General features: G+C 40.2%; 2 protein-coding genes across 3 annotated transcripts; both read left to right on the forward strand.

Annotated features, from left to right (window-relative positions):
• Positions 1 to 174: 174 nt before the first annotated feature.
• LOC106744848 (solute carrier family 46 member 3) lies at positions 175 to 12,474 on the forward strand. Its single transcript, XM_014619942.1, has 6 exons — positions 175 to 2,826; positions 7,919 to 8,020; positions 9,769 to 9,906; positions 10,025 to 10,108; positions 10,723 to 10,879; positions 11,622 to 12,474. Exons 1-6 carry the CDS (start codon positions 1,824 to 1,826, stop codon positions 11,824 to 11,826), a joined length of 1,689 nt encoding a protein of 562 aa, XP_014475428.1. The 5' UTR covers positions 175 to 1,823; the 3' UTR covers positions 11,827 to 12,474.
• Positions 12,475 to 16,216: 3,742 nt separating this feature from the next.
• Positions 16,217 to 24,970, forward strand: LOC106744847 (angiotensin-converting enzyme-like). Of its 2 annotated transcripts, none has more exons than XM_014619940.1 (13): positions 16,217 to 16,755; positions 20,290 to 20,484; positions 20,563 to 20,730; positions 20,812 to 20,893; positions 21,198 to 21,338; positions 21,425 to 21,607; positions 21,857 to 21,951; positions 22,088 to 22,239; positions 22,323 to 22,450; positions 22,557 to 22,803; positions 22,891 to 22,980; positions 23,057 to 23,164; positions 23,306 to 24,970. In XM_014619940.1, exons 2-13 carry the CDS (start codon positions 20,299 to 20,301, stop codon positions 23,898 to 23,900), a joined length of 2,175 nt encoding a protein of 724 aa, XP_014475426.1. In that variant the 5' UTR covers positions 16,217 to 16,755; positions 20,290 to 20,298; the 3' UTR covers positions 23,901 to 24,970. The 2 variants fall into 2 exon arrangements, with proteins under 2 accessions (XP_014475426.1, XP_014475427.1); XM_014619941.1 differs by having other exon boundaries at positions 16,217 to 16,530.
• Positions 24,971 to 24,976: the final 6 nt, after the last annotated feature.

Below are 24,976 nucleotides of genomic sequence, written 5' to 3' on the forward strand. Positions count from 1 at the left end.
ATGGACGGCCCTGTCTAAAATAGGCTCCGACTGTCGAGAACGCTGGGACCGTGCGTCGTGCGATTACTTTATCAACGAATTGTCACATTTAACAGCGCCTCGTCGAGTTACGCGCGCGCGCGAGACAGCGATTCGACGACGCTCCCTGTTTACTCTCGGTTGCCATCCGTTCGACATCGTCGACGTCGGGCGCGATCGCCGGTGCAGCGTCGACCGAGTCTCGCCCGCGACTAACGTCCGCCGAAACCGACGAATCTTCCGCGTCTCTCTCTCTCTCTCTCTCGCTCGCTCTCTCATTAGAAACCGACGCGCTCCCGTCAGGCGGATCGAAGATGTTCGTCTTCGCGCGACTGTGCCAGACTGTTTGCACGGCACCCTCCGCCAAGAGAGAAAACGCTTCCGGATAATCTGAGGGTTCACGACTCGCAGAAGGAACCCTTGCGACAAGAGGATCGAGGATCGCTCGATCACTCGGATGGATCGCACACCTTGCGCAACGCACTTCGCAGCAGGTGAGGCTTTGTGAGCAGCCGCGAGCCGAAAGCTGATATCGGCCGAGGAGAGCCCGAGGACGTTCGCACCGAGAGAGGAGAGACCTCGTGCGCGCGCGCGCGCGCGCGCACGACGACGACGACGACCCGAGGACTTCGGGATCACGGCTCGGCGTTGCTGTACCCTTCGACGTGACTGTTGGCGGGGATCGGTCACTGCTCACGAGGGGGAGAACGATGTACCGTCGAATCGTGAGATACATGAAGCCGAAGAAGGTCATAATCCGCCGACGCAGGAACAAGTACTCCGTAGGCAGGAAGATGAACACGATAATAATCACGCGCCGTACGTTCGTCGACATGTCACCGATGCTGAAGTCGAGTTAGACCTCGACACGCGGCCCGGTCGCAGAGTTCGCGACTCGTTATGCCCGGAACATCAAGGTAAGGTCGCCGGTCGGATGTTTTTCACGCCAAAGGAGAGGATGATTAAGAGCGAAGGCGCGATCGTCGGCGGAGAATAGCGGTCCACCGGGCGAGAAGGCGCGGTGGGAAGACCCCTGGCCTCGGACACCACCGTCGGTGAACGCGAACGTCGTCGTAGTCGAGTGTGTGACCTTGACCCGAAAAATTCCGCGGTGCGCGGTCGGAATCGGAAGCGACGCTCCGCGCGACAGACGGGAGGCGGTGCTCGTCGTTGGGTATTAGCCGCGTGTCGCTCGAATTGTACCGTAGCAGCCGATTAGGCCCGCGCGCGCGACACTACGACATATAGAGACGCGGCCGAGGGGGCACAACACCGCGTGCGGCTTAGTGCCTAGGTGGATGCACGCGAAGACGGATCTCGCGCGCTGCAGAAGCGGCGCCGGAGGCTGAAAGAGGAGAACGGCAGCGAGCGCTGACCAGCCCCGAAGACGGGCGGAAGAGGAGGTGGTACCAGGAGGTGGACGCTGCTGCTGGCGGTGACCGGCGTGGAGAAGGAGAGAGAGAGAGAGAGAGAGGAACACGTCTCGTAATGCACGATGGTGCATTAGCCGGGAGTCGCGGGACCACCGTGCGATTTCTCTCCGCGCGCGCGAAACGACCGAACCGAAATCCGCGGAGGCCGGCTGGCTCCCGGAGGCCGCTATCGAGAGAGTCGTTCGTTCCCCGGACCGTGTCGTTCACGGAGCGAGTCGCTTCGAGCCGCGTGCCGCAGCCCGTCCGCGCGGGATCTCTCTCGATCGTGATCGCGCTATCGACCTGCCGGAAGAGGAGGGCCCGCGCATATATGACTTCGCTCGTCCCCTCGCACCAGACGTAGAGAGTGACCCTCCTCCCTTCGACCGAGACATGTCCGAGATCACGACGGCGAAAGGTGCGCCTGCTGGGGTAACGCCCGAGAAGAAGCAAGCGAACCCCGAGAAGTCCGACCGCGCCGTCACCTGGAAGTCCATGAGCGTCCGGCAGAAATGGTCCTTCCTCACCAGCAACATCACCGTCGAGCCGATGGTCGCGTGCTATGTGATACCGAGCGTGCTCTCCTCCCTGGCCGTGCAGAACCTCATCCTCGAGAAGGCCTGCCGGGTGAACCTGGCTTATCCGGGCGAGGTGTGCTCGGCGTTGGCCGCGAGGAACACCACCGGCTACGAGGCTGAGGAGACCGCCGTGCAACAGCTGGTGGCGCGTATGCAGACGTGGAAGACGCCGCTGCAGAGCGCCCTGCCGACCATCCTGATCCTCTTCATGGGCGCGTGGAGCGACCGCACCGGTCTGAGGAAGCCCTGCATGCTGCTGCCGATCGTCGGCGAGTTCTTCAGCAGCGTCACCCTCATCGCGTTGACCTACTGGTTCGACGAGCTGCCCATGGAGACGGTCGTCTTGGAAGCGCTCTGGCCCGCGCTGACCGGCGGCTGGTTCACCATGTTCATGGGCATCTTCAGCTACATCGCGGACATCACGTCCGTGGAGTCGAGGACGCTCAGGATCGGCGCGGCCAACGTCTTCCTGTCGCTCGGGGTGCCGATCGGCATGGCCCTCTCCGGGATACTCTACACGAAGCTCGGTTTCTACGGGGTGTTCAGCATCACCGCGGTGTGTTACATCATGAGCTTCGTGTACGGCCTGGTGGTGATCAAGGAGCCGCCGCGGGTGCTCGCGGAACGCGCGCGGAGGAAGGCCCTGCCGAGGGAGCCTAAGCCGCGCACCTCCGTTAGCGCGTTCGTGCTCGACTTCTTCTCGTTGCGGCACATCGAGGAGACGTTCCGCGTGGCGTTCAGGAATGGGGCGAACAACCGGCAGAAGAGAGTCATCGTGCTCATGGTCATTGTTATGGTCGTCATCGGACCCCTTTACGGTGAGTCGGTCCGGATCTTTTATAAATACCCTCCGCTCGCGGTGCTTCTCTCGCCATTCAACGCCGGCGACGACGCAAGATTATTCAATCACGGGCGAAAAAAGAGCCAGGATTATTAAAGGCCGAGCAAGACGATGATTCGCCCCGCTCATGGCGCCATGCGTCTCACCCTCCCGACGTCGCACGGCCGTCGCGATCCTACAACGTCGTGTATCGTTTTGAGTCGCGCTACTTGCGGCAAAAGCGCTCTTCAGCGCCGGGAAAACCGCGTTTGTCCTCGAGGAGGAGCGCCCGAGAGATGATCTTTCACTTTCGCCGTGAGAGACATTAGCTTCGAAGCGCTTCCTCTACGTCGCTGAACTTGCCGTCCTTTTTATCAAGCGTTAATGCGCAAACCGTGTCTTCTGATATCTTTATTGAAATTTCTCGAAAGATTCCCGCTTCGATCAAATTAAGCGGAAAAAGCCGAGACAACTGGTGTGTGTGTGTGTGTGTGTGTGTGATGGTTGAAAATTAAACGCCCGTCGCTTTTCGCGTGCGTGCATCCGCGACGCGGTAAAAACCTGCCGTAACTCTCGTTAATCTCGCTACTTGCGTTGCGCGTAACCGTGCGCATTCCCATAGGTAATTACTTACGCCCGACGGTGTGAATATGTCGTGTATGAGGGGAAAGTAAGAAAAGACATGTGCAAAGCTAGACACGCGCTATCCGAGCGCCGTGAGCGCGACTTTGCTTCGACGTGTACACCTTCCACGTGTAATTCGTGTGTCCTTAACCCATTAGCTGCCACGATCTCCATTTGAGGCTCAGAACAAAACATAATTTGAATATAATTATACTGTTACACAACTTTTTGTGCATATATATAGTCCGGCTAAAAATTTCAAAAAGAAATTTGGCAGTTAAGCACCGGAAATAACTATGCACGAGTAAAATTTGCAAAAATTTGCAACAATTTGCGAACGTGTAGGAGAATATGTATTAGACGGAATTTATTATATGTATCTACACGAAGCTTCGCGACATGCGAAAGAAATACGTTGCGTGTCGCATCGAGCGTTGAAAGTCTGGAACTTCGATAAATCTTCGCATCAAACGATCGATGGATTGGTAAAGAAACCAGTAATCAAAGTTTTCATATCGGTGCCGTAAGCACGAACGTGGTAAAAGGGAACTTAATTACGCCGTGTAACAATATATCATTATATAATTGATTCGGTAAGATCGAAAAAATCGAAAGTTCACATATGTCGCAATGTGTTAGAGATAATGAAGACAATAGATATTGATATGCACATAAATTTGATAAGATTCATAAATCTACGTGAATATAAATAAATATGCATCTCCGGCGCGTAACGGCAGATAGAGACTTCGATAGAGACTCGTTAGCATACTCGACATGGCAGAAATTGTAAAGCAGGTGTGTAAAAGATCGTATCTTCGAAATACTATTTTTCACGTTTCTAACGAGAATATTAAATAGTTTCGGACTGCAACGTCAACACAGTTACGTCGATATCTTCGTTCACGCATATCATCGATGCACTTTAATATCGTACGGTTGGAACGTTGTTAAAACGGTGTGTTAAAACCGCGGGTCAATAGATAGCCAACAAATAAAAAGTAATACGTAAACACAGCTCGTTCGGGGTATCAATAAAACACTCGTAAATATTGGATACGATGTCCGACGGAAAACAAAACGGGCGCTGAGAACGCACCGGTACGGTAACATTCCTCGGCGTTAAACATCCGATATCGATATCGGACAGCATCAGTAGCAACGCCTCTGGCTTCAGCCAGCAGCTTTTCCAAGCACGCGACCACTCAAATCATTCAATTTTTCAATTAGCGCGCATTTGTTACAGCGCGCTATCGCGACTTTAATGCGATCGTGCGCGCTCGTACGGCGACGCACAATTTCAGCACATTTCGCGGATGCCCTTGTCACAATTTAATTATATAGGTAGCCCGTCATTACAATGTCTGGGTACGCATTAGTACGTATTATCCAACTGCTAAGTGACGCGGGCAGTCGTCACGCTTATAACAATTTCGTGTAATGGGCGTCTTCCTGATTTTGAATGCCGCAACGCGATATACCTGTACGACCCCGTAAGAACTCACTTTTCTTAACTCTCTCGTTGTCGTCGTCGGCCACGCGGCACGTCTCAAGAGCCGTGTAATTAACCCTTATCCGGCCAACCTATTTTTGTAGCGCAGCTGGGCGAGCGGTATCAATCGGCCCCCGGTAGCTCGGGTCTAATGTCTCTTCGGACAAGAATAGCGTTAAAATATACACATAAACACTCGATCAGAAGTTGATTTATTCGACTTTTCTAGGCTTGAACGGGTTTAAGGAGGTTCAAGCGTTTGGCTATATATACATGATGCAATAATTAATCGAACTAACAATGTGTGACAGAAATTTCAATAATTTCATCACCGTATTGTTGCCGAAATATTTAATTAGAAACTTGTACGTGTGCAAGAATAGAGACCTTATAAGATGCCAAATTTCTTCTAATTTGACATATTTGTGTATAAGATGGAAGTTGAAAAGACTATTGTAATATTAAGAAAGTTGATAATTTAATATATATATTTAATAGTAATATTCAAGATACACAAATATATCTAAGCATATATTTAAACACTTATATACTTCTTTCTATTATTCGCGCATCCCTATTAAATCAACCGCTGCATAAATATAGCATTATAAATTAATATAAGAAAAATAAAAAATAATATTTCCGTATCTGTAATATTGTTTATATTTACAGTTTCATTTCAAGTTAACATTCATTATTTAATTAGTAAAATAAATGTAGAAAAAAATTTTGCTTAGTAAATAGTAAATTCATGGAAGGCCCTTTAATGCACCACTGGAAATACGATAATTAGCGCTGAAACCTCCTTAATTCATTTCTCTTGCTATTATATGATAATAACAATTGATAAATATTAACTGATATTGTATAAACGACAGTAAGGAATAGCGACAATTATTCTTACGGTTACAGCTATTCTTATTATATTCAAACGACCGTTCTTGCTCGGATAAGGAGTGAAAAAAATCATAAATCCTTGTGTGTTTTCATGCAGTCGGATACGATAGCGAAATATTCGCGCGTGAAAACGTGTAAAATATAGAGAATCGATTGTGATATATTTACCCGCTTTCCTCTCTCCGATTTTCGAATAAATATGCAAATCGTGTAATATGAGAAGATATTTTACAACGTATTTCACGATAGCGAAATTTCAAACGTTCACCGTGACGTCGCGGTGTACAGTTGACATATAAACAAGCGCACACAAAAACAAATATATACTTATTTGCATGCAATCTCCGGCACTATATACTTATGTTTCGTTCGAACGCGGTTATACGTATGCCGCAATGTAATTTCAGATCTTTGACCGTCAGAATTATACGGTGAAAGTCCGACTGTCACGTGTCCTAGGTATATTTTCATTATAATCTTGCGAAGTGATAAGTCGCGAATATCGCGTCCGCAAAAAAGCTTACCCGTGTCACATGTCCTAGATATATTTTCATTATAATTTTGCGAAACGATAAGTCGCGAATATCGCGTCCGCAAAAGTAAGCCGACGTTCGATGAAAACAGATTTCAGCAGAAGGCATTACGAAATCTGCAATTTCTAGCCGAACCGATCGTGCAATCGTGCCGATTAAAGTTGACTGGAGAATTCGACAGAGATGCGCGTGCGCATTTTCTCCCGAGAGGATCGTGTTCGAGCGAAGATCATAAAGTCTGGCAGGCATCTCGAATCGTATGTACATCTCCATGGAATGTCCGTAGTTTTTACGAAAGAGCATCGTTTTACATTTACATAATACCGGCGTTGCATTTGACCTTCCTTCGCAGTTAACTCGGTATTGCTACAGGAAGCAATTGTTGGTCTAATTGCTTGTCTATGTAATCGCTTGAAAATCGTTTGTAATTGAAAAGAAAACGTTAAACCGTCGTGCTTGGCTGCATTCGCAAAATATTGCCATGATACATCGCAGCGGGCTCTCGCAAAATACGGTGTTTTAGTAAGTCCACGTGTGCGAATTCGCTACATCGACAGTGGCTGTATTTTTTATATACACAAAAATGGAGAGCGCAAGTTGCAAACCCGTGTGTCAAGAATTACAAATGAAAATGCAAGTTGAGCTTCCGCAAAGCCAGACGAACAAACAATTTCATAATTTTTAAAGTTCATTTTATAGATATTTAACGTAGACAGTCACAAATTTTTAACACCAACTGTGTATTTCATAAAGATTTTCATTTTTAATTATAATTGTCGTGATGCTCGAAAATCGGCTAAATTCATGCAAAGAATTGATTTTGTTTAACACCACACGGAGAAAACAAATTTTGATAGAACAACAAATTGTTAATATAACAAACAAATTTGTTTGGACAATATAAAGATTTGTTCAGACTATTAGTTGTTATTTGCTGGATAAATGGACAGCAAGATAATTTGATCATACCAACTAAATTTTATCGCTGAGGCAACAACGTTTTGCTAAAACTGTAAAATTATTTTTTCCGCGTAATAAATCTTTTCACTGTCATTATATTAATAAGCAATTTGCTATCCCAGTAAAACTTTCCTCCATGCATTTAAGCCGATAACCACGAATTTCATAAATATCCAATAAAGGATTACACGCAATGGCGAACTCGCTACGATCGGGCTCGTGTGAAAAATGACAACAATAGCTCGGAGGGGAAACTTAATTAAACCGAGATTCCCAGAAGTCATTAGAATTGTGCAACGTTCTATTCGTATACAATGTTAATGAGCAACGTATTGAGAGGCTCGAGCGAAGTACAACCGCAACTACTAAATATAAAAGGACTGATTGATTGAGCTGGAAGGATTACTCAACAGAAATCGGATCGGATGAATATATTTTTTTACGGCTGCACGCGTCAATTATAATTTTTTCATTTACCGCCGATACAATCGATGTCAGTGGCGTGCTTAATCGTTTCCGATTAAAATACGTCAGAGGCGTGACTGTGATAAAAAAATATTAACTTTTTTTTTCCTTTCTTTCAGGCGAAATGGCGGTCCTGTATCTTTACATGCGGTACCGATACAACTGGAACGAAGTGACGTTCAGCATGTTCTCCACGTTCGGCATGGTAACTAATCTAATCGGTAAGATCGCCTCAAACGTTGCGTATTAACAATACGTGAGAACACAGTCGTTTCGCACACATGCACGTGAGTGGTAACTAGAAATTCGTGGAAATTCCCACGTAATCAAGTTTTACGATTCCTGAATGAATTCCTGAGTGAATTCGGCCGTGAAATAACAATATAGATCTTCCGTCGATCGTCACACGTGGACACGATACTGCGCGCACCGTATGATCATTTGGAGCCAGTAATCTCCGTCGGCCGACCGACCGTCATTTTTCGCAAATCGCAGATATCCGTTAGTTCTGTTACTCGTGATACCGCTGCGCGCTCATTAGTATAATCGAAGCTCCTGTCGAGATGAAAGTAACGGGCGACGTAGCTTATATAAGAATATAAATATCGTTGCTAAGCGGAACCGCTGCGATTATCGCTTTAATTCCGATGAATCGTGGAAGGCAGAGATTACCTTGAGAAAATTTCATTGTTCGTGTCAGTTCGTGTTAGTGAGCAGCGAGCAACTTATGCGCAACGATAATGAGATAGTGTTGAGACGCATATACAGATATTTTGCAACAGCGCGTTTCATAAATGTTGACGCCGTCTTTCAAGTTGCCCGCTTGTGATAAATGATAATGTACGCAAAATATGATAATCTTCAGAACTAGTCGTGGCTTCGTCTCGCAGTGTAAAAGTTTAGCCTTTACCGTATCCGACGTACGGTATAGCGAGAACTTTCTATTTTCGCACGCAATTCACTCAATTTTAGCGCGCAATTCGGTTTCTCTAGCACCTTCACGTTTTCGTTTAGCCAACTCACATCTAATTTCTCGAGTTATTTGCACTTCTCTTTGCGCTAATTCTCATTCACACTCATTGGTTCACTACTTAAAGGTGGTAGCATAAAATGAGTTTTTTAATAATTTATTGCACTGTATATAGATTTAAACATGACCTAATTATTGACGCAATTAGAAAACGATTGACCATTCGAAAGCTGAGATATTCACAACTGAAAATTACACGTTTTATATGTTCCTTGGCCCTGGTAGAAATTTCATATATTTTTTCAGCAGTTGCTGAGTTGTTTTGAAAATACAGCGGTGTAAAGTTCATAACTTATAGTATATTCGAAATATATGTGTATGTGCACAAATTAGAATATTTATATACCTCTTTCTATTATCTGTGCATCTCTATCAGATCAACTGAATAAAAATAGCATTAATAAGAGAAATATAAAATAATATTGTAATATATCCGTATGGAAATTTCTCAAACACCCCCAAACATAGCATAGATTTTGATCAGATTATCCAAACTTGTCCCAAATATATTGTGTTACCAATTAGGAATTTCATTCTTATCCAATTATAAAAAATCTTTAGTAGAACATTGAACAGAGCAAGTGGAATCTGTCTGGGTTTTCCATTTAGAATGGCACTTTTGAAACATTACATCTTTCATTCGAATCTTCAGAGACTTCCCGATCAGAATCCACCATTCTTTTGGAAAAATCGGAATAGATTTCAATCAGATCCCAGAAAACTTTCCGTGCGGATGCGTCTACCTCAACTTCGTTTCAAATTAACATTTATTATTTTAGTAAAATAAATGTATAGGAATGTAATTTTGCTTGATAGATACTAAATTTATGAATAGTCTCCTTGATGCGCCACTGAAAATACGGCATTCCTATTACTTTAAACATGATTGTCACGGTTTGCTGTACCAAAGAATTACAGAATTTTTCTCGTGACACGCAGGAACCGCGGTCTCTGTCGGCATCTTCAGCCACATCCTCAAGATAGACGACGCGATCGTGGGTATAATGAGCTGTATGAGTAAAATCTTAGCAGGTTTCGTGTATGCGTTCGCCACTACGGACTGGATGGTTTACGTAGGTCAGTCTTTTCAAAGCGTCTAACACGTCTGGGTAACGGCCACATGTCTACCGAATTATCGCGCACCGTAATATCGTTCTATAAATATCCCTAACAATGGATTAATCGCACGTTTCAGCCGCTATCGTGGAGATTGTGAACGGGACGTCCTTTATCGCCATGCGATCGATAGCCTCTAAGCTCGTGCCTACGGACGAACTGGGTAAGCGGATGCACATAAAAATGAAAATGAAACACCTGTTGCGCTTCACCATCCCTGATGATCTCGCGTTTCCACGCTTCTTCGAAATGTTATGTAACTACGTAAGAAAAAGAGAAGAAAACAACAAATGTAGGAAACATCGTCAAGAGTCTCTCGGAGTCGTTCAACTCCTGAAGCGGGGGAATGTCCTCGTTTAAATCGCGCGAGAAAAGTTTCTTCCAGCCAATAACGTTAGGTGAACCTGAGCCCGCATACACCTCCCGCACTTGGGATCTGGACGAAGAACGTTGGACGACCGACCGTCTTTAGAATGAGTTCTATTACGACTTATTGCACTAAAACCGTCCCGCTTTAGAAGCGTTTTCGGTCTTTTTCACCTTCACGCCGCTTCCCGTAACCGCGTAAGTCGGATAATTTCGGTGCCAAATTACCGCGATCGCTGGCGACAGTGCTAATTTTTCCTGCGTAACCGCGAACTGGACCTAACGAGGGCTTCCTGCCCGGCGCTAACGATCCACGCGCGCGTACAGAGGGAAATATATTCGACACGGCGTAGTTTTTATTCGTCGATTTGTTTCGCTTCGTGGCCTAAGACGTATTACGTAATTCCGCAGGTAAGGTGAATTCGTTGTTCGGTGTGTGCGAGTCCCTGATGCCGCTCGTTTACGGGCCCATGTACAGCGCCATTTATGCGGCGACCATGAATACATTTCCGGGGACATTCTTCATCGCCGGAGGATGCATGACGATGCCCGCTGTCTTCGCATTCTTGTGAGTATTCGCGATGCACTTTCGTCTGCCTTTCATTTCGACAATAGGACCAGGACGCGAGTTAATTTAGAATTAAGAAATCGTTATTTTCGACAAGTGATGAAATGCGTCAAATCTAACAAGATAATCTTTACACGCACGGGTCAAAACATCATCAATCATCAAACGTACAATAACAGCGTAACAATGATGCAACTTAACACGTTGACTGCCACGGAACTTTTTACGATTCTGGTCTAAGAAGCCAATTTTATTTAATCAAGTAATGAAGCAACGTGATAACTCGTAGTTGGCATCCTGGGCAAGTAAACAACCTACGAGATATCTCGTAGTTGGCAGTCAACGTGTTAAAGCTCCAAATCTGATAACATCGGATTGCACATGTCGTATCTTATAATATAATAAGATTAGAATTATGTTTGTTGACTCACGTTTTAAACTCATGGAAAATATTCTTCAAATATTGCAGTGTTATCCCGAGTTGACATTTTAGTTCTATATTAAGTCTTTTAAGTTTATTAGGTTCTACATTAAGTCTTCTATTGTACTTCTTTGATACTACAAGTGGGGAGTTATTTCCGTTTCCTCCACTTGAAAATTTATTGCAGAACTCAGTAGACTTAATGTAGGACTAAAATTGCGACTCGGGATCCTCCATATGTCTGATCTGATTTTTCCTCTGATCGTTCAAAGAAAATGTGCAAATTACATTAGTGTAACGGTTGCGCGTATGTTTAATCAGTTGGTTGTACACGGAGCACCGAAAGGATCGTATTCTGAGAGAACAGAAGGACCTGGAGGCTACGACCAATCATAAGAACGAGGACACGGCCGATCACAATTCGAAGGCACTGAACACCCGAATCGTAGACACGCAGAAGAGCGTGTCAAAAGCCGAGATGATGAATGGCATAGATAATTCGGCCTTCGAATCCGAACAGTTGTGATCTCACGATGTTTTTTTCTCCTTTTTAATGCAAGAGACGGACGAGATATCTCGATAATACCTCATCGAAGACAGAAGTGACGCAATGAAGGTCCTCTTACGGGACCGGTGCGTGATATGCGTTACCAACACGCTGATGAACGAGCTAGCGAATCGTCGAATTTACGTGAATTATTTTGTGAAAAGGACACCAAAGTCTGCGAAACTTCAGAGCAAGTAATACGTCAAAATTCAAGGTGCGTGACAGTTCCGGCGGAACATCTTCGTCAGAGTTCGGGATTGCAAATCTTCTATTCCGAGCCTATTAGGATTTATTTAGGGACGACAATTCGTAATTACAATGATTGGCAGTAACGTTTAGCAAAGCTTGTACCGCGACTTTTAGACTCCAGGAGAGAGTCGCGCGGAAATCAATTGGGATTCGAAACTATTGGTTTTTTTTTTCCGGATTCCACACAACTGCTAACGATTGTCACCTCCATAGATTCAATTAAGATTCAATTTAGGATGTAAATAAAACAGAAAACTTCACTGATTCTCTTCTCGATCGTCCATGACTTCACTTACTGCAGCTTGTAGATTTCTTTTCAAGCATTTATGCAATATGTATGATATTCCGAATAAAGGATAACCACCGGTTTATTTTTAATATTTAACAGTTGCCGTTAAGATAATAACTAAAGATTTAAAAAATTATTGTTTAAGATTTTGCAACATATAATTAAATCAGTCATCTTAAAAAGGACAGATCATTCGATCCTTACTTTTTAGGAAAAACAAGAAATATTTGATTACACGTTACACAATATTATAATACAGCTGTAACAATTTCATTATGTTTTTATATCTTATTCATTCTAATAAATAAGGTAAGTTTTATTTTTGCTTTTACCACAATAATTGAAATAATACAGGGTCAATTGAAATCCTCAAATATTTCATTTGTTTTAGTGATGCGAAAAAATATTTAAAGAAAAAATTGTACCGTTCGAGGAAGCAATTACGATGACAAAAAATTTTTTCAAGGTCATTTTTTCAGAGATTTGAAAGTCAAGATAATTTTTTTTTTAATAGAAGTGCTTTTATCTCCATAATTGCCTCCTCGAACAGTGCAATTTTTTCCTTAGACATTTTTTCGTACATTTTTTTCATATCATCAAAAACAAGTGAAATATTAAAGACGCTCGATTTAAATGGATCATCCTGTGTACAAATATGAAAATCTATTTTCTGAATTTTCTGACATATTTAGGATCCTTTTTAAGATGAGCAATTCAATTATGTATATTAGACGTGTGTGTGACATAATTTCCGTTGCAAATATCTCACAGTCTTGAATGTAATGCTTGCTTAAAAACGTCTCTAACGAGTCAATTACACGTGACAAAAACGTCGTACGTCGACATATTAAACGTGATACTCAAATTTTTATTTAACGATTCATATCCTTTATTTCGGGTACTAGTACAAACTGTACTTAAGCGAATTACGACGAGAGCGTGAAAGAAATATGTGCGTCACAGGCACTCGTGGCGCGACGCGTTGGTTATTCAGTTTCCTACCGCATGAATTCTTAATAAAAAATTCCGAACAAAATCTGGACTCTATTTTTTTTTTAATGCAAATTCTACAGGAAGCACGTTGATCGCGCGACAATTTGACATTGTAATTAAGAGATTTTGAATTACGATGAAGCTTCCAACAGCTAACACAAAGCCTCGTTTTCGATTAATTTTAAGTGTGCAGTTTACTTTTATGCAAATTTTATTTAAGATTTAATTCATGTATATGCATATACCATAATATAAATCGAATGTTGACGAAACTGAAAAATGTATTTATTGTCGATTTTGTGAAATCCTTCCCGCAAATGAATCTCAGAAATCTAAAATTTAATTCAGCTTTTAACGCTATTCCGTATCTATTTGAAAATTAAAGTTTAGCAAGGCTGTGTTAGGAAATATTATCTTGTAAGTAGAGCAGGACAGAGCAGAATGAATGGTGGTGAAGATAGTGAGGATAGGATTCCAAGTTCGGATAGTTTCCAAACTGCAAATAACAAATTTATCGTTTATCTCACCAAATACTATCAAAGATCCCCGGAGATCGTATATCGGCTGGTTATCTTCGTCAGTACACAACCTACTCTTGAAAATGCAATCAATCTATTATCACTGAGAAGCAGTCAATAATCTAGCGGTCACAGTACTGGTGGTCAGTTATAAGTATAGCTCTACAAATTAGTAAAATTGCGCTGCAAAATGCATTATCGATAGTATACTGTGTCGCCGACTCAATTAGTGTCATTTTCACTGATTCAATTTAAGAGAGTGTGTCTTTCTTCTAATAAATTGATTGCAATCTATTGCCACAATTTAAAATATTACAAACGCAAATATTAAAATCACCGTATTCACCCCAAATTTTTAGGGTAGAAAATTTACCTCCTGAAGCATACCCAGTTTTCAAATAATATCACCTTTGTCACACTGGCGCATAATTTAATTGTTTCCCAAATATTTCTCCGAACGGCGCGAACTTCGACAGGTGCACCTACAGTGGGCTCAGGTAAAATTTTTCGGACGCAGCCCAACCCATTTATTTATCTCGGCGGCAATTTCGAATCACTTACGTACATTCCAGTAATCTGTTCATTTTTAAACGTGCTACAGGTTTACAATTCTTACAGTTTTAGTACATATATCGGCCACGAGAGAGATATTAAGTTGAAAAGATAGTAAGAGTAAATACCGAAGTATATATATTCGCGCCGAACCTTATTATATAATCGTGAGATAAAATATCGAGAGACCCTCCCTTATCAACCAACTCCGCGTTCGTTATTTCAACAAATATTTATATTTAATACTTCTTCTCATTTGTGATACTTAATCGGCCTTTCCGTTCTATTCGCAGGTAAGGCAGTCGTATCAGCCACATTACTATTTGCCTCGCCTATTGGCATAAGCGTAGCCAGGATTTCAGTCGAGAAAGGAATTTATTAGCATACTTATATTAAAAGCCAGTCTTTGCGGATCTTCAGTAAACTTTCTTAATATTTCTTCTTCCAGCTACTTTCTTTTCACGAGAATCATTTTTCTGTATATACTTAGCATACAAAGTCCACTGAGGCGATTTTCTGACATTATCGACTGCAACTAGATTTCCACCCTTTGCAATGTACTAAAAAATCGCAATTAAAAAGATCGTACTAAAACTTTTTAAATGGTGCTCATTACGCACAGGGCCAAGGAACGGTGGTAATGAAATTGAGAAATTTTCATTACATCCATTTTCATAAAGTGTTACTAATACTTTGTCTTTAGTTTCTAGTTACAGAACATGCAGCGTTCTTTTTTGTACTTTTTTTTATAAAATGTAGATTGTAATGTGTTAGTTACATTTTTTCACTTTTATGATTTTCATAATTTAATAGTTTCTACTTTGCCAAAGTTTAGGGGTGAGCAAGCGCTCCCCTACTCCCTCTTAATTACGTCCTGTTGCCTATTGGCATCCCTGATGCTGGTTTTATTTTTATTTTCATTTTTGTATTATATTACTCTTACTTATTTGTTTTTTAGGACCGATAAATTTATTATTATTATTATTAACGTTTCAGAGAGAAAAGACATTACCCCAAAACCCTCCCTCTCTTTATATATGTAATAACCAACCATCGGTTTGATCGATCGGTATATTCTTCAAATATCGAGTTGATACAATGATTACGTAATTTTACACAATTGAACACCATTTTACAATCTATGGATCTTGTAACGAAACAATATTCAATATGTGTACACACGTAATAATATATAATAATATATAACTTGTTAACTTAACAAGCGCTCTTGTTATATTATTTTCCTCAACACACGACAAAGAGCTGTTACGGTCACTGGGAATCGGATTCTCTGCTTTTACCCGCGATAACCAACGGTCGGTCTAGTTCCTAGCTGTCTGACTGAGTATCTACAAGCGACCACTGTTGCTCATCCCGTCTCTTTTCTGACCCACGCGAAGGAAAGAGACGCAGAGAGAAAGGCTAGGTATAGACCCTGGCTTGGTCGATCAATGCGCTCTGCGTGCGCGCTCCATGCTTCTCTGTACGATGGTACAGAACCAGCTGATAGTAACACTTCGCAACTTGCGGTGTAGCTCGCGTCATCATATTTCTACCTCTATTCGCAAGATTCGAGACGAAACGCGAGTGCCAATGAACGGTCTAACTAACTGTCGGTCTGATCGGCCTCGTGCGACAGATTCCCACTATTCCACCACCTACCGAGTGTAACGCTCTATTCTATTATTCGCTACTCGAATATCGTACGATGTAGCCGGGATGCGCGGGCGCACTGCTGGTGGGTCTGAAAGAACGACCAGGCAGCGGTTTATGGTCAGTTACGAGTCGCGTTAGAGTCGACGACGACGGTAACGAAGACGGCGAGTAGAGAGGTGATTCAGAGCAGGCGCGAGGGACGGCAACTGCACAAGAACGGTAACGCACGCGGCCAAGCAGTTACGCATCGTCATGCACTGACGTTGGAATTGGTGGCGTGATGCGAAGGAATTTCGATCGATCGCAACTTGGCACGAACAGTCACACGGTGGACGTGCAACGTCGCGCGACAACGTCAGGCGGGCAGCTCTCGCTGGTGATAACGCACGGTCGTCGCACATACAGGCGGTATCGGCCTATTAGCGCGTGAGTCGTCGATCAGCGCTCGCTCCTTAACTAATTGCTCGACGAACTTTGACCACTGTACGACAATCCCACCCGTCAGACTCACTCACGGTCCAATCTCGGTTGATCTCTCGGTCGGTCCTCCTTGCCACATTGCCCACGCATCCTCCTCTCTGTCGTGAGCTTTGTTGCACTAGGCAAGTGTGAGCCGCGGGAATCGAGCGTGACTACGCTTGATTATCAAAGGTAACAATAGTGCAGTGTATTTTACATTTGTTCTACATGCCTCCCCGACGTTTCTCCGTTATCTTTCCTTTTCTCTCTTTCTTTCTCCCCCGTTCCAACACCCATGAAATTCGCACGTGTACCTAATTTTCATTTTTGAGCGCGGGAGATGCGAAGAGAGCGTGAGTGCAACTGAGATCTACAAATCGAATTTTTATCGTGGTTAATATCAGTTTCCTGGAGAACGCATTCATTGAGATTGTTTGCAATGAAAGTCAACGATTGAGGACACGTGATACTCGACCGTTGAATCGTATTCGTGCTTGTTGTGAATATTCTCGGTTCAAGGCAAATTTCTTACGGTTTACTTGTTTACGAACATCAGGTTTCACCTTGGATTATTCTGAAACTCTTAAAATGCACAATAATATATATTTATTAAATATTTTGAAAACCGGAATTATATTATCACATAATATAATTCATTACGACGATTCTATAATTATTTTTATGCTCAGCTACTATTAATAATTTTAAATAAAAGTTTAATACACTATCCAAGTAGAACAAAAAAACCAAAAAGTTAAGATAATATCAAAATGATATTAATATCAATATAGGGCCAAATATCATAACGAAGCATAGTCAGTTTAATGCCATAAACAATTATCTTTATTCTATTTGAATTATATACTGGAACTTATTATAAAGTTATAAAATTATATAAAGTTTGGTTGTATTATAACAAGTTGCAATATGTAATTCGAATAGAATAAAGATAATTTACGCACTAAAATAACTGTGCTTCAGCTCTTTACAGTCCTATACTAATATTGTATTTAGTCACAGAACTTTCATTACTCAAAGTGATATTATTTTGACATTATTTTAACGTCATCCTGATTTTTATTTAACTTTTTGTTCGATTTGGCAACAACATGCAACAACGTGAATCTGTTAAGTTATCATAAATCTCCACTATAAAAAGCGCGCGAAATTCTTTCATGCGACTCAAAGCATATTCGTGAACTGAACGACATCGTTTGAATTTTTCAATTGTAAAAAAATTTGAAAAAAATTGACTATTCACCCGAAGAAATTGAAATAATGTTTTTTTAAATTATCGTGCGGTTTCGTAATAGATTTATATTAAAAAATATTAATTAAAAATGGCCAATTTACATTTGTTCTTTAGATATTTCGGTTTGCTATGCAAATCGATTTTTGAAGTGCTATTATATAACTAGAATCTCTTTCAGAATCAGTCTACTACCTTCTGAATAGATTCTAACTTGCGAATTATTACTATTATTGTTAACGCATATTATTTGTTAAAGTATGCGTAATGTAATATACGAAAAGGCGAACGGCTATCTTTGTTCGATCATAGCTAGAAACTTCGTTGTTTATTTTTCAATAGCTTTGAACTTCGGATATTGGTCGGTAACTTTTCCATATTAACTGCATAATAGTTCGTCTATTTTCGTCTTATTAGCATCCTTATTAACATCAAGTATTGGTGCGATATATGCTAAATCACGCATGTGACGTTAATATATTATCGCAATTCAAATCGGAATACAAAGTAGAGGGAAATATTGGCTACAATTTTATCTGTGTCTGTGACGTTGTCATCTCTTTCAGAATCAGTCTACTACCTTCTGAATAGATTCTAACTTGCGAATTATTACTATTATTGTTAACGCATATTATTTGTTAAAGTATGCGTAATGTAATATACGAAAAGGCGAACGGCTATCTTTGTTCGATCATAGCTAGAAACTTCGTTGTTTATTTTTCAATAGCTTTGAACTTCGGATATTGGTCGGTAACTTTTCCATATTAACTGCATAATAGTTCGTCTATTTTCGTCTTATTAGCATCCTTATTAACATCAAGTATTGGTGCGATATATGCTAAGTCACGCATGTGACGTTAATGAAATATCATCACATTTGATATGTCCGGTAGCATCGTTCATTCGAAAATTCGTCCGCTACAGACCATCCGACATTTTCTTCCTTTTTACGTAATAGAGCAAATAAATAATTTATTTATGTAAATAGAATACAAAATTATCATTGTTATACGTGACGATTAGGCTCTCGGAAAAAACCGCGCGTCACACATGCGTAACGTCGGTTGGCGGAAGTGAATGTTAATTGAACGACGATAGAACAGAGAATCTTTTCGCAATGGAATACAAGTGACTCTCTGAACTGCGTAGTCCGTGAGAATATAGCCAAGACAGAAATATATCTCTCGATCTATCTCGACTAGACCGAGTATGCGTGTATACAAAGTAAATCTCTCTGTTAGAAATACAGACATGTTCGTCTTATTGGCTCGACCGCAACCTTCTATGTATGTGACGTAAATCTTATGCTTCCAACTGCTCATATTTGAAGAACATGTGTCTTGTTGAACTTGAAGTTTTCACTGTGAACTTCCGAGATATCTGAGGCTCGTGTTAATTTTTCTCCGTATTTAATATCCGTACTTCGCAGTATATTAATATCTCTCAAATAACACTGTTATTAGGTCATATCTAAGTGCAAATAAGATTTCTTTTCCCCTTTATCTATGTAAAAATTTATTATCTCTGTATTAGCAAAACGTTGGGAATGATTTTCTACATCATCAATAATTTATCTCTCAATCTATTTCGTCGTGGTCACCGATATATGGTAAACAGTTTCTCGATCAATCTGTTGATTATCGACTTTGAAATATATATTTGGTAATTTCGACGTACGATTTCTATTCATGAAATTCTATTTTTAATTACAAATGTGTAAATAACTTTTATATATTAATACATTGCATGCGAGAAACGTACTTTTACGTTTTTTGCTGTCTAGTCTGTCATTAGAGCGCGGATCACGTAAGAGTACGTATTTAGTAGATTTGTGCTGGAGAGCGAGTATAAATACGATGGGCATTGTAAGTGTGTACGGTGTTTGTATTTGTGTTGGTGGCAACGATTTCCATTGTTTCTTTTTAAAAGTTTAGTTTGTTGAGTTACTTGGTTATTGCGATTTTACTGAATACCAAACTCCCGGGAAATTCGCGAAAAAACGCCCGCTACACGCGTAAATCTGCAACGGAATATACCCGCATGCAATGTGTTAAAAAGTATTATAAATCTCCAACTTCCAACTATTTGCAGAATTATGCGTAGGTTATTTAACCAATATTAGCATATATGACTAATCCATCTGGCGTGTAACATTTAATAACGATAATGTGAAATATCGAACACGATAAGTACTCGCGCTTGTTTTCTCGCGATAGCATCGTTCATCGAATAATTTCATCACTTCGGGATCCGAAGTAAATCGCTGTTGTGCGCACTTCGAAATGCATATAACCGCTACAAATTATTATCTCTCCTGTGCTGAATTTCTCTTGGAAATAAGCCAACGATAAGCCAGACGTATAATTCTTGTATATGTACTTTCTATACTTTCTTGGGACCGCCACGTTCTGCGTTCTACTCAACACGCTATTAACAAACCGAAGTATCTACCAAAAACGCAAGTGTCTATTTCGCAGGTTAAAGGGATGCTATCGAAATGGAGCTGGATCCTTCTTAATCTCATTATCTACGTGAACACTGCTCCGGTGGAAAGTGAAACTGAAGCCTTCTTAGAGCTAACTGAGTTGGACTATGAAGATGCATGTTATCACATCACCAATGCACAATGGTCATTCATTGTTGCACCTTCCAACGAATCGTTACTCGCATGGGTAAATATATCGTGAAACTCGCATTTATGTACAGCGATCTTCTCTATTTCACAAGTAAATTTTTCAAATATGTTTTAGGAGGCGCAACAATACGAATATGGGACATTTAAGAAAACACAGAAGACCGAGATACTCAAAAAGGTATCAAATAACGAGAAGTTGCAGCTCGAGTCACTGCTTCAATATAAATATGACGTGATTAAGAAACCTGGTGACGCATTGCTAAAAGAAGAAGATTGGGAAAAAGTAAGGAATCTTTGCAGCTGTTAGTCGACATTTATATATGTGTTTGTAATGACATTTTTTATAATTATCTCTCTTACACAGCTCGTGCACTTCGTCGGTGCCGTGGAATTACAACGATCAACTAATAGTTACGTCAACAAGTCACAAAAATATTCACGAGAAGGTGTGTTTTTATTTTATCTTTTTTATGATATATACACAACTTATACAATAATTTTTAACAGAATTTTAATCTAAGGTTTAGCTTCAAAGATGTGTTATGTTGAAAATTTAAGTCACTATAAATAATAACTTTTCTCGACATTTTTGCTAAGGAAAAAGTTACTTCTCTTTTGGTATGAAAATTCTCCCTGCATACTCCGCATGTGAAAATTTTGGGATACCCTGTATAATAAAGATTCAATGCATATTATAAGTCATAAACTATAAAATCAATAAAGAAGTTTCATAATCGTATATCATTTTAGATGTGGAATATTTGTTGTCTCATAGCGGAAAAGCGAGCGATAAGCAAGTTGTTTGGAACGGTTGGTATCGTGAACTGAAATCGCTAGTGACTAATTACTCAAACAATTTACCTCTTATCAACGAAGCAGCAAAAGAAAATGGTCAGTATTATTTCAAGTATATTACGTGGTTAATCATGTGAAATGCGACACATATATTTGAAAGTACGTCAAACGTTCGGTTGCAGGTGCCAAAAATGTTGAGGAATATTGGGAGATGTTGGCAGGATATCCTGATGCGTATGAGAAAATAAGGAGCGAATGGAGTCGGATTGATATTTTTCATAAAAAGATTCTGAAATTCATCGGCACGAACTTGTCGAAAAAATATGGGATCACTATAAATGACACGATCCCTGCTCATTTACTCGGTAAGATAACAATTTGTAGCGACGAGTTTTTATCGTGCTCTTAAAAAAATGTAAGACTAGTTTTGAAAAATTCGATGAAAAAAGAACTACCATGTAGACACGAATCTTAAGGACGTTTAAAGCTCGGAGTTTTCTGCTTAACATTTTGCACGTATTAACATTAAACTATGTAGTAAAAATAATGAACGAATGCTGGTTTATAATTGTTGTAATCTTCATTTACTGAATCTATGTAATTTCACTCGAAAGGCAGCTTACAAGGGTATGACTGGACAGATTTACCATCGGATACATTGCCCCATTCAAATTTAATCTACGGTGTCAAGAAGAATCTTTGGAAAAAGGTAGAGACTGTATTATTTTGTTCTACATTACAAATTATTTTATTCTACGTTAAACGCGAAGATCAAAGTCAATATTATAAAACCACTGTAAAGTTATTATGACATAATGTCTAATATCCTTTACTGTGTTGTGTAGAAATACGCAGGTAAACCTCTGTACAAAATTGCATCTAATTTGGGCTCGCTATTGTTCAAACGAGTTCCGCAAGCTAAATTTTGGGATTACAGCGAGTTCAATGGACAGTGTCCGTCTAGTCTGTTAAATCTTTGTCGAGATGGTATAATGAGGCATGTATATTGAAATTTAACAGTTACATTCCATCTGCGGCATAATATAGTACGATTGTCAAAGTAAACGTTAACTATTTTAGAGTATCAACGTGTTCCAAAGCTACCGTGAGCAATTTCATGGCAGCTCACAAAGATGTTGGGAGAATTCTATTCAATCAAATGACCGTCGAGAGCACTCCCATTCTCAATACAGTTAATAGATTTTCGGGTAAGAAGATATTCCGACGATCTCTCTAACATACGCATATAAAAACAGAATCGTCCTCCAAAGTGTTAAAATAGCTTAATGATAAGGCATTTGTACAATTTTGCAGGACTAGAAGAAAGCATATCTATATTGTTTGGAATACTATCGACGAGTCCTGCGTGGATAAATCATACTGGCTTAATGAATGCCTCCAACGATAATGAACAACGCATGATTGTATCTCTAATGATTGCCGCCTTAGATATCTTTCCACGATTAGCATATTATTACTCCGTGGATATGTGGCGATTAAATGCAATTGAGAAGAATATCAATGAACCAGCGGATTTGGTATCTTCCTGGTGGAAATACAGGTATTACAACGCATAATGCGCACTAGGAATTCAGTATAATTTGTCTTTTTATATTCGTAACATGTTAATTTAATTTTTTCACGCAAGGCAAGAATACGAAGGTGTTTCTTCCATCGACGCGACTAGTCCCACTTTCCTGGATGATAGTTATATCATTAGCAACAAACCGTATCTTCCGTAAGTACACCAATGGAGCGAAATATAACCACTTTTAAACAAGTGACGATATTAATAAGTAATATTTTATATGCAGTAAAATTCTCGGCACGCTACTCGCTTTCCAATTGTACGAATTCATCGTGGACTCGACCGAAGTCAGATACAACAACATCGACGGAAAATTGATGGACAGCAAGATAATGTAAGTTAACGTAATGTAAGAATAACAACATATACATTCTGTCAAATAATAAAATAAAATAAAATATCGCGCATGTGTGTATTTGTGCGAGCAAATATTTTTATGCAATTTCTAAGCGAACTTTCATTATTTCCTATGTAGAAAAATGATTCAGATTGGTGGAGCCCGTAATTGGCCGGATATCCTCAACGAAAACTTGGAAATAGATGATATATATGCGGATGCTCTGATTTCATACTTCACACCATTGGAGGAGTTAATCGAACTGAATGAAGAAGACTTCAAATATAAATCTGGATCCAACGAAGACGAAGAACTGGAAAAATTGGAGAAGCTCATGTTGCAAGAGATAAATGCTCCCACTACGACACTACCACCATCCACAACTATAACAACAGACAAACGGATAACAGCAAAAGCTACGTCATCAGTCAAGCCTAGAGACAAAGCGAACCAGTCAAAAGTAGAAAATCCACCAGAATTTACAACGTCCGTGCATATTTTGGAAAATAAGCCAAATAGTCCCGATTCATCGGGGTCAATCCAAGTTCCTGTCAACGAATCACTGATACCCGGTATAGTGAATAATACACAAGATAACACACCAAAGATTAACACCAGTAAAACAGTATGGGTCGTAAGCGCAGTTCTTATAGCCATAATTGTCATTTGTATAATTGCGATTTTCGGTAGACGAAGATGTCGCAAAACACCAAAAAATAGACGATACGTTTAGCGATATAACTTTATCATTTTCGTCACTAAACATATTTATTTCTTGCATTTAGTCTCTAAGGAAATTCTTGGTCTCGTAAGTTATTGTCACATATCCCATTACGGAGCCGTTCTTTAATTATTATTTAATTTTGAAACGCATTCGATGTTTCACTCGCATTCCTTAGCAATTTTCCTTGCTGTAGATACGTAGATTTTTTTTTTCTAGTGTTAATAATGAATCGCTCTTATATTTTCACATCCTGCTTTTCCAATCTTTTTCAATACATCTCATGCTCTTTACTAAATTTGTCTACATTTGTTATTGGCTTGATATCAAATCGTTTTCTAATTACAATCATATTGAATGATGTCAGAAGAGAGAAATTGCACAAATCCTTTTCTCACGAAATCAACGTGATAATTCTATATGATTATATAGAAACTATATAGAGAGAGATACCATGAATTTTGAAGAAATCTTTGCTAGGTCTCTAGCAATTTATACATACATATATATATAAATTACACTTTGTTATATTTTACATATAACCTTACAACACCTCATACGAATAGTGTTGCGCACAAAGGATCCTAATTGGATAAAATATAATATTGCGATTTTTGCGTATTTGTAATTTATATATATTTATACTTATATATATTAATGTCACGTGTGTTATAATCTTTAGGTATGAAAGATATGATGCTTGTACAGTTGACGTCATGTATACTGTACCATTCTCTAAAAGGAAAATTATATGATTTTCAGCCTTATGCGTAATCTATAAAATTGAATATCGCATAAATAACATTTATTATAACGATAGAGTTATATTGGCTCTAATTATGACGATTTGGAGCTTACGTATATATGCATAAGATTAAAAATCGTATAATTTTCGATCTAGGAAATGATATAGCATACATGACGCCGATTGTACATTACATATGTATGTTTCCTCTGAACATAATGCCAACTATACCTCGATGACTAGTTTATCGCTCTCATAATTTTACATCTGTAGCTTAAATAAGAGAGTTGTATTAATATTATATAAAACTGAAGCTAGTTGAAAAGACATGTTTGAAAAAGAG

The sequence above is a fragment of the Dinoponera quadriceps genome, unplaced genomic scaffold, assembly GCF_001313825.1.
Source record: "Dinoponera quadriceps isolate SergipeBrazil2010 unplaced genomic scaffold, ASM131382v1 scaffold1308, whole genome shotgun sequence".
NCBI lineage: Eukaryota > Metazoa > Arthropoda > Insecta > Hymenoptera > Formicidae > Dinoponera > Dinoponera quadriceps.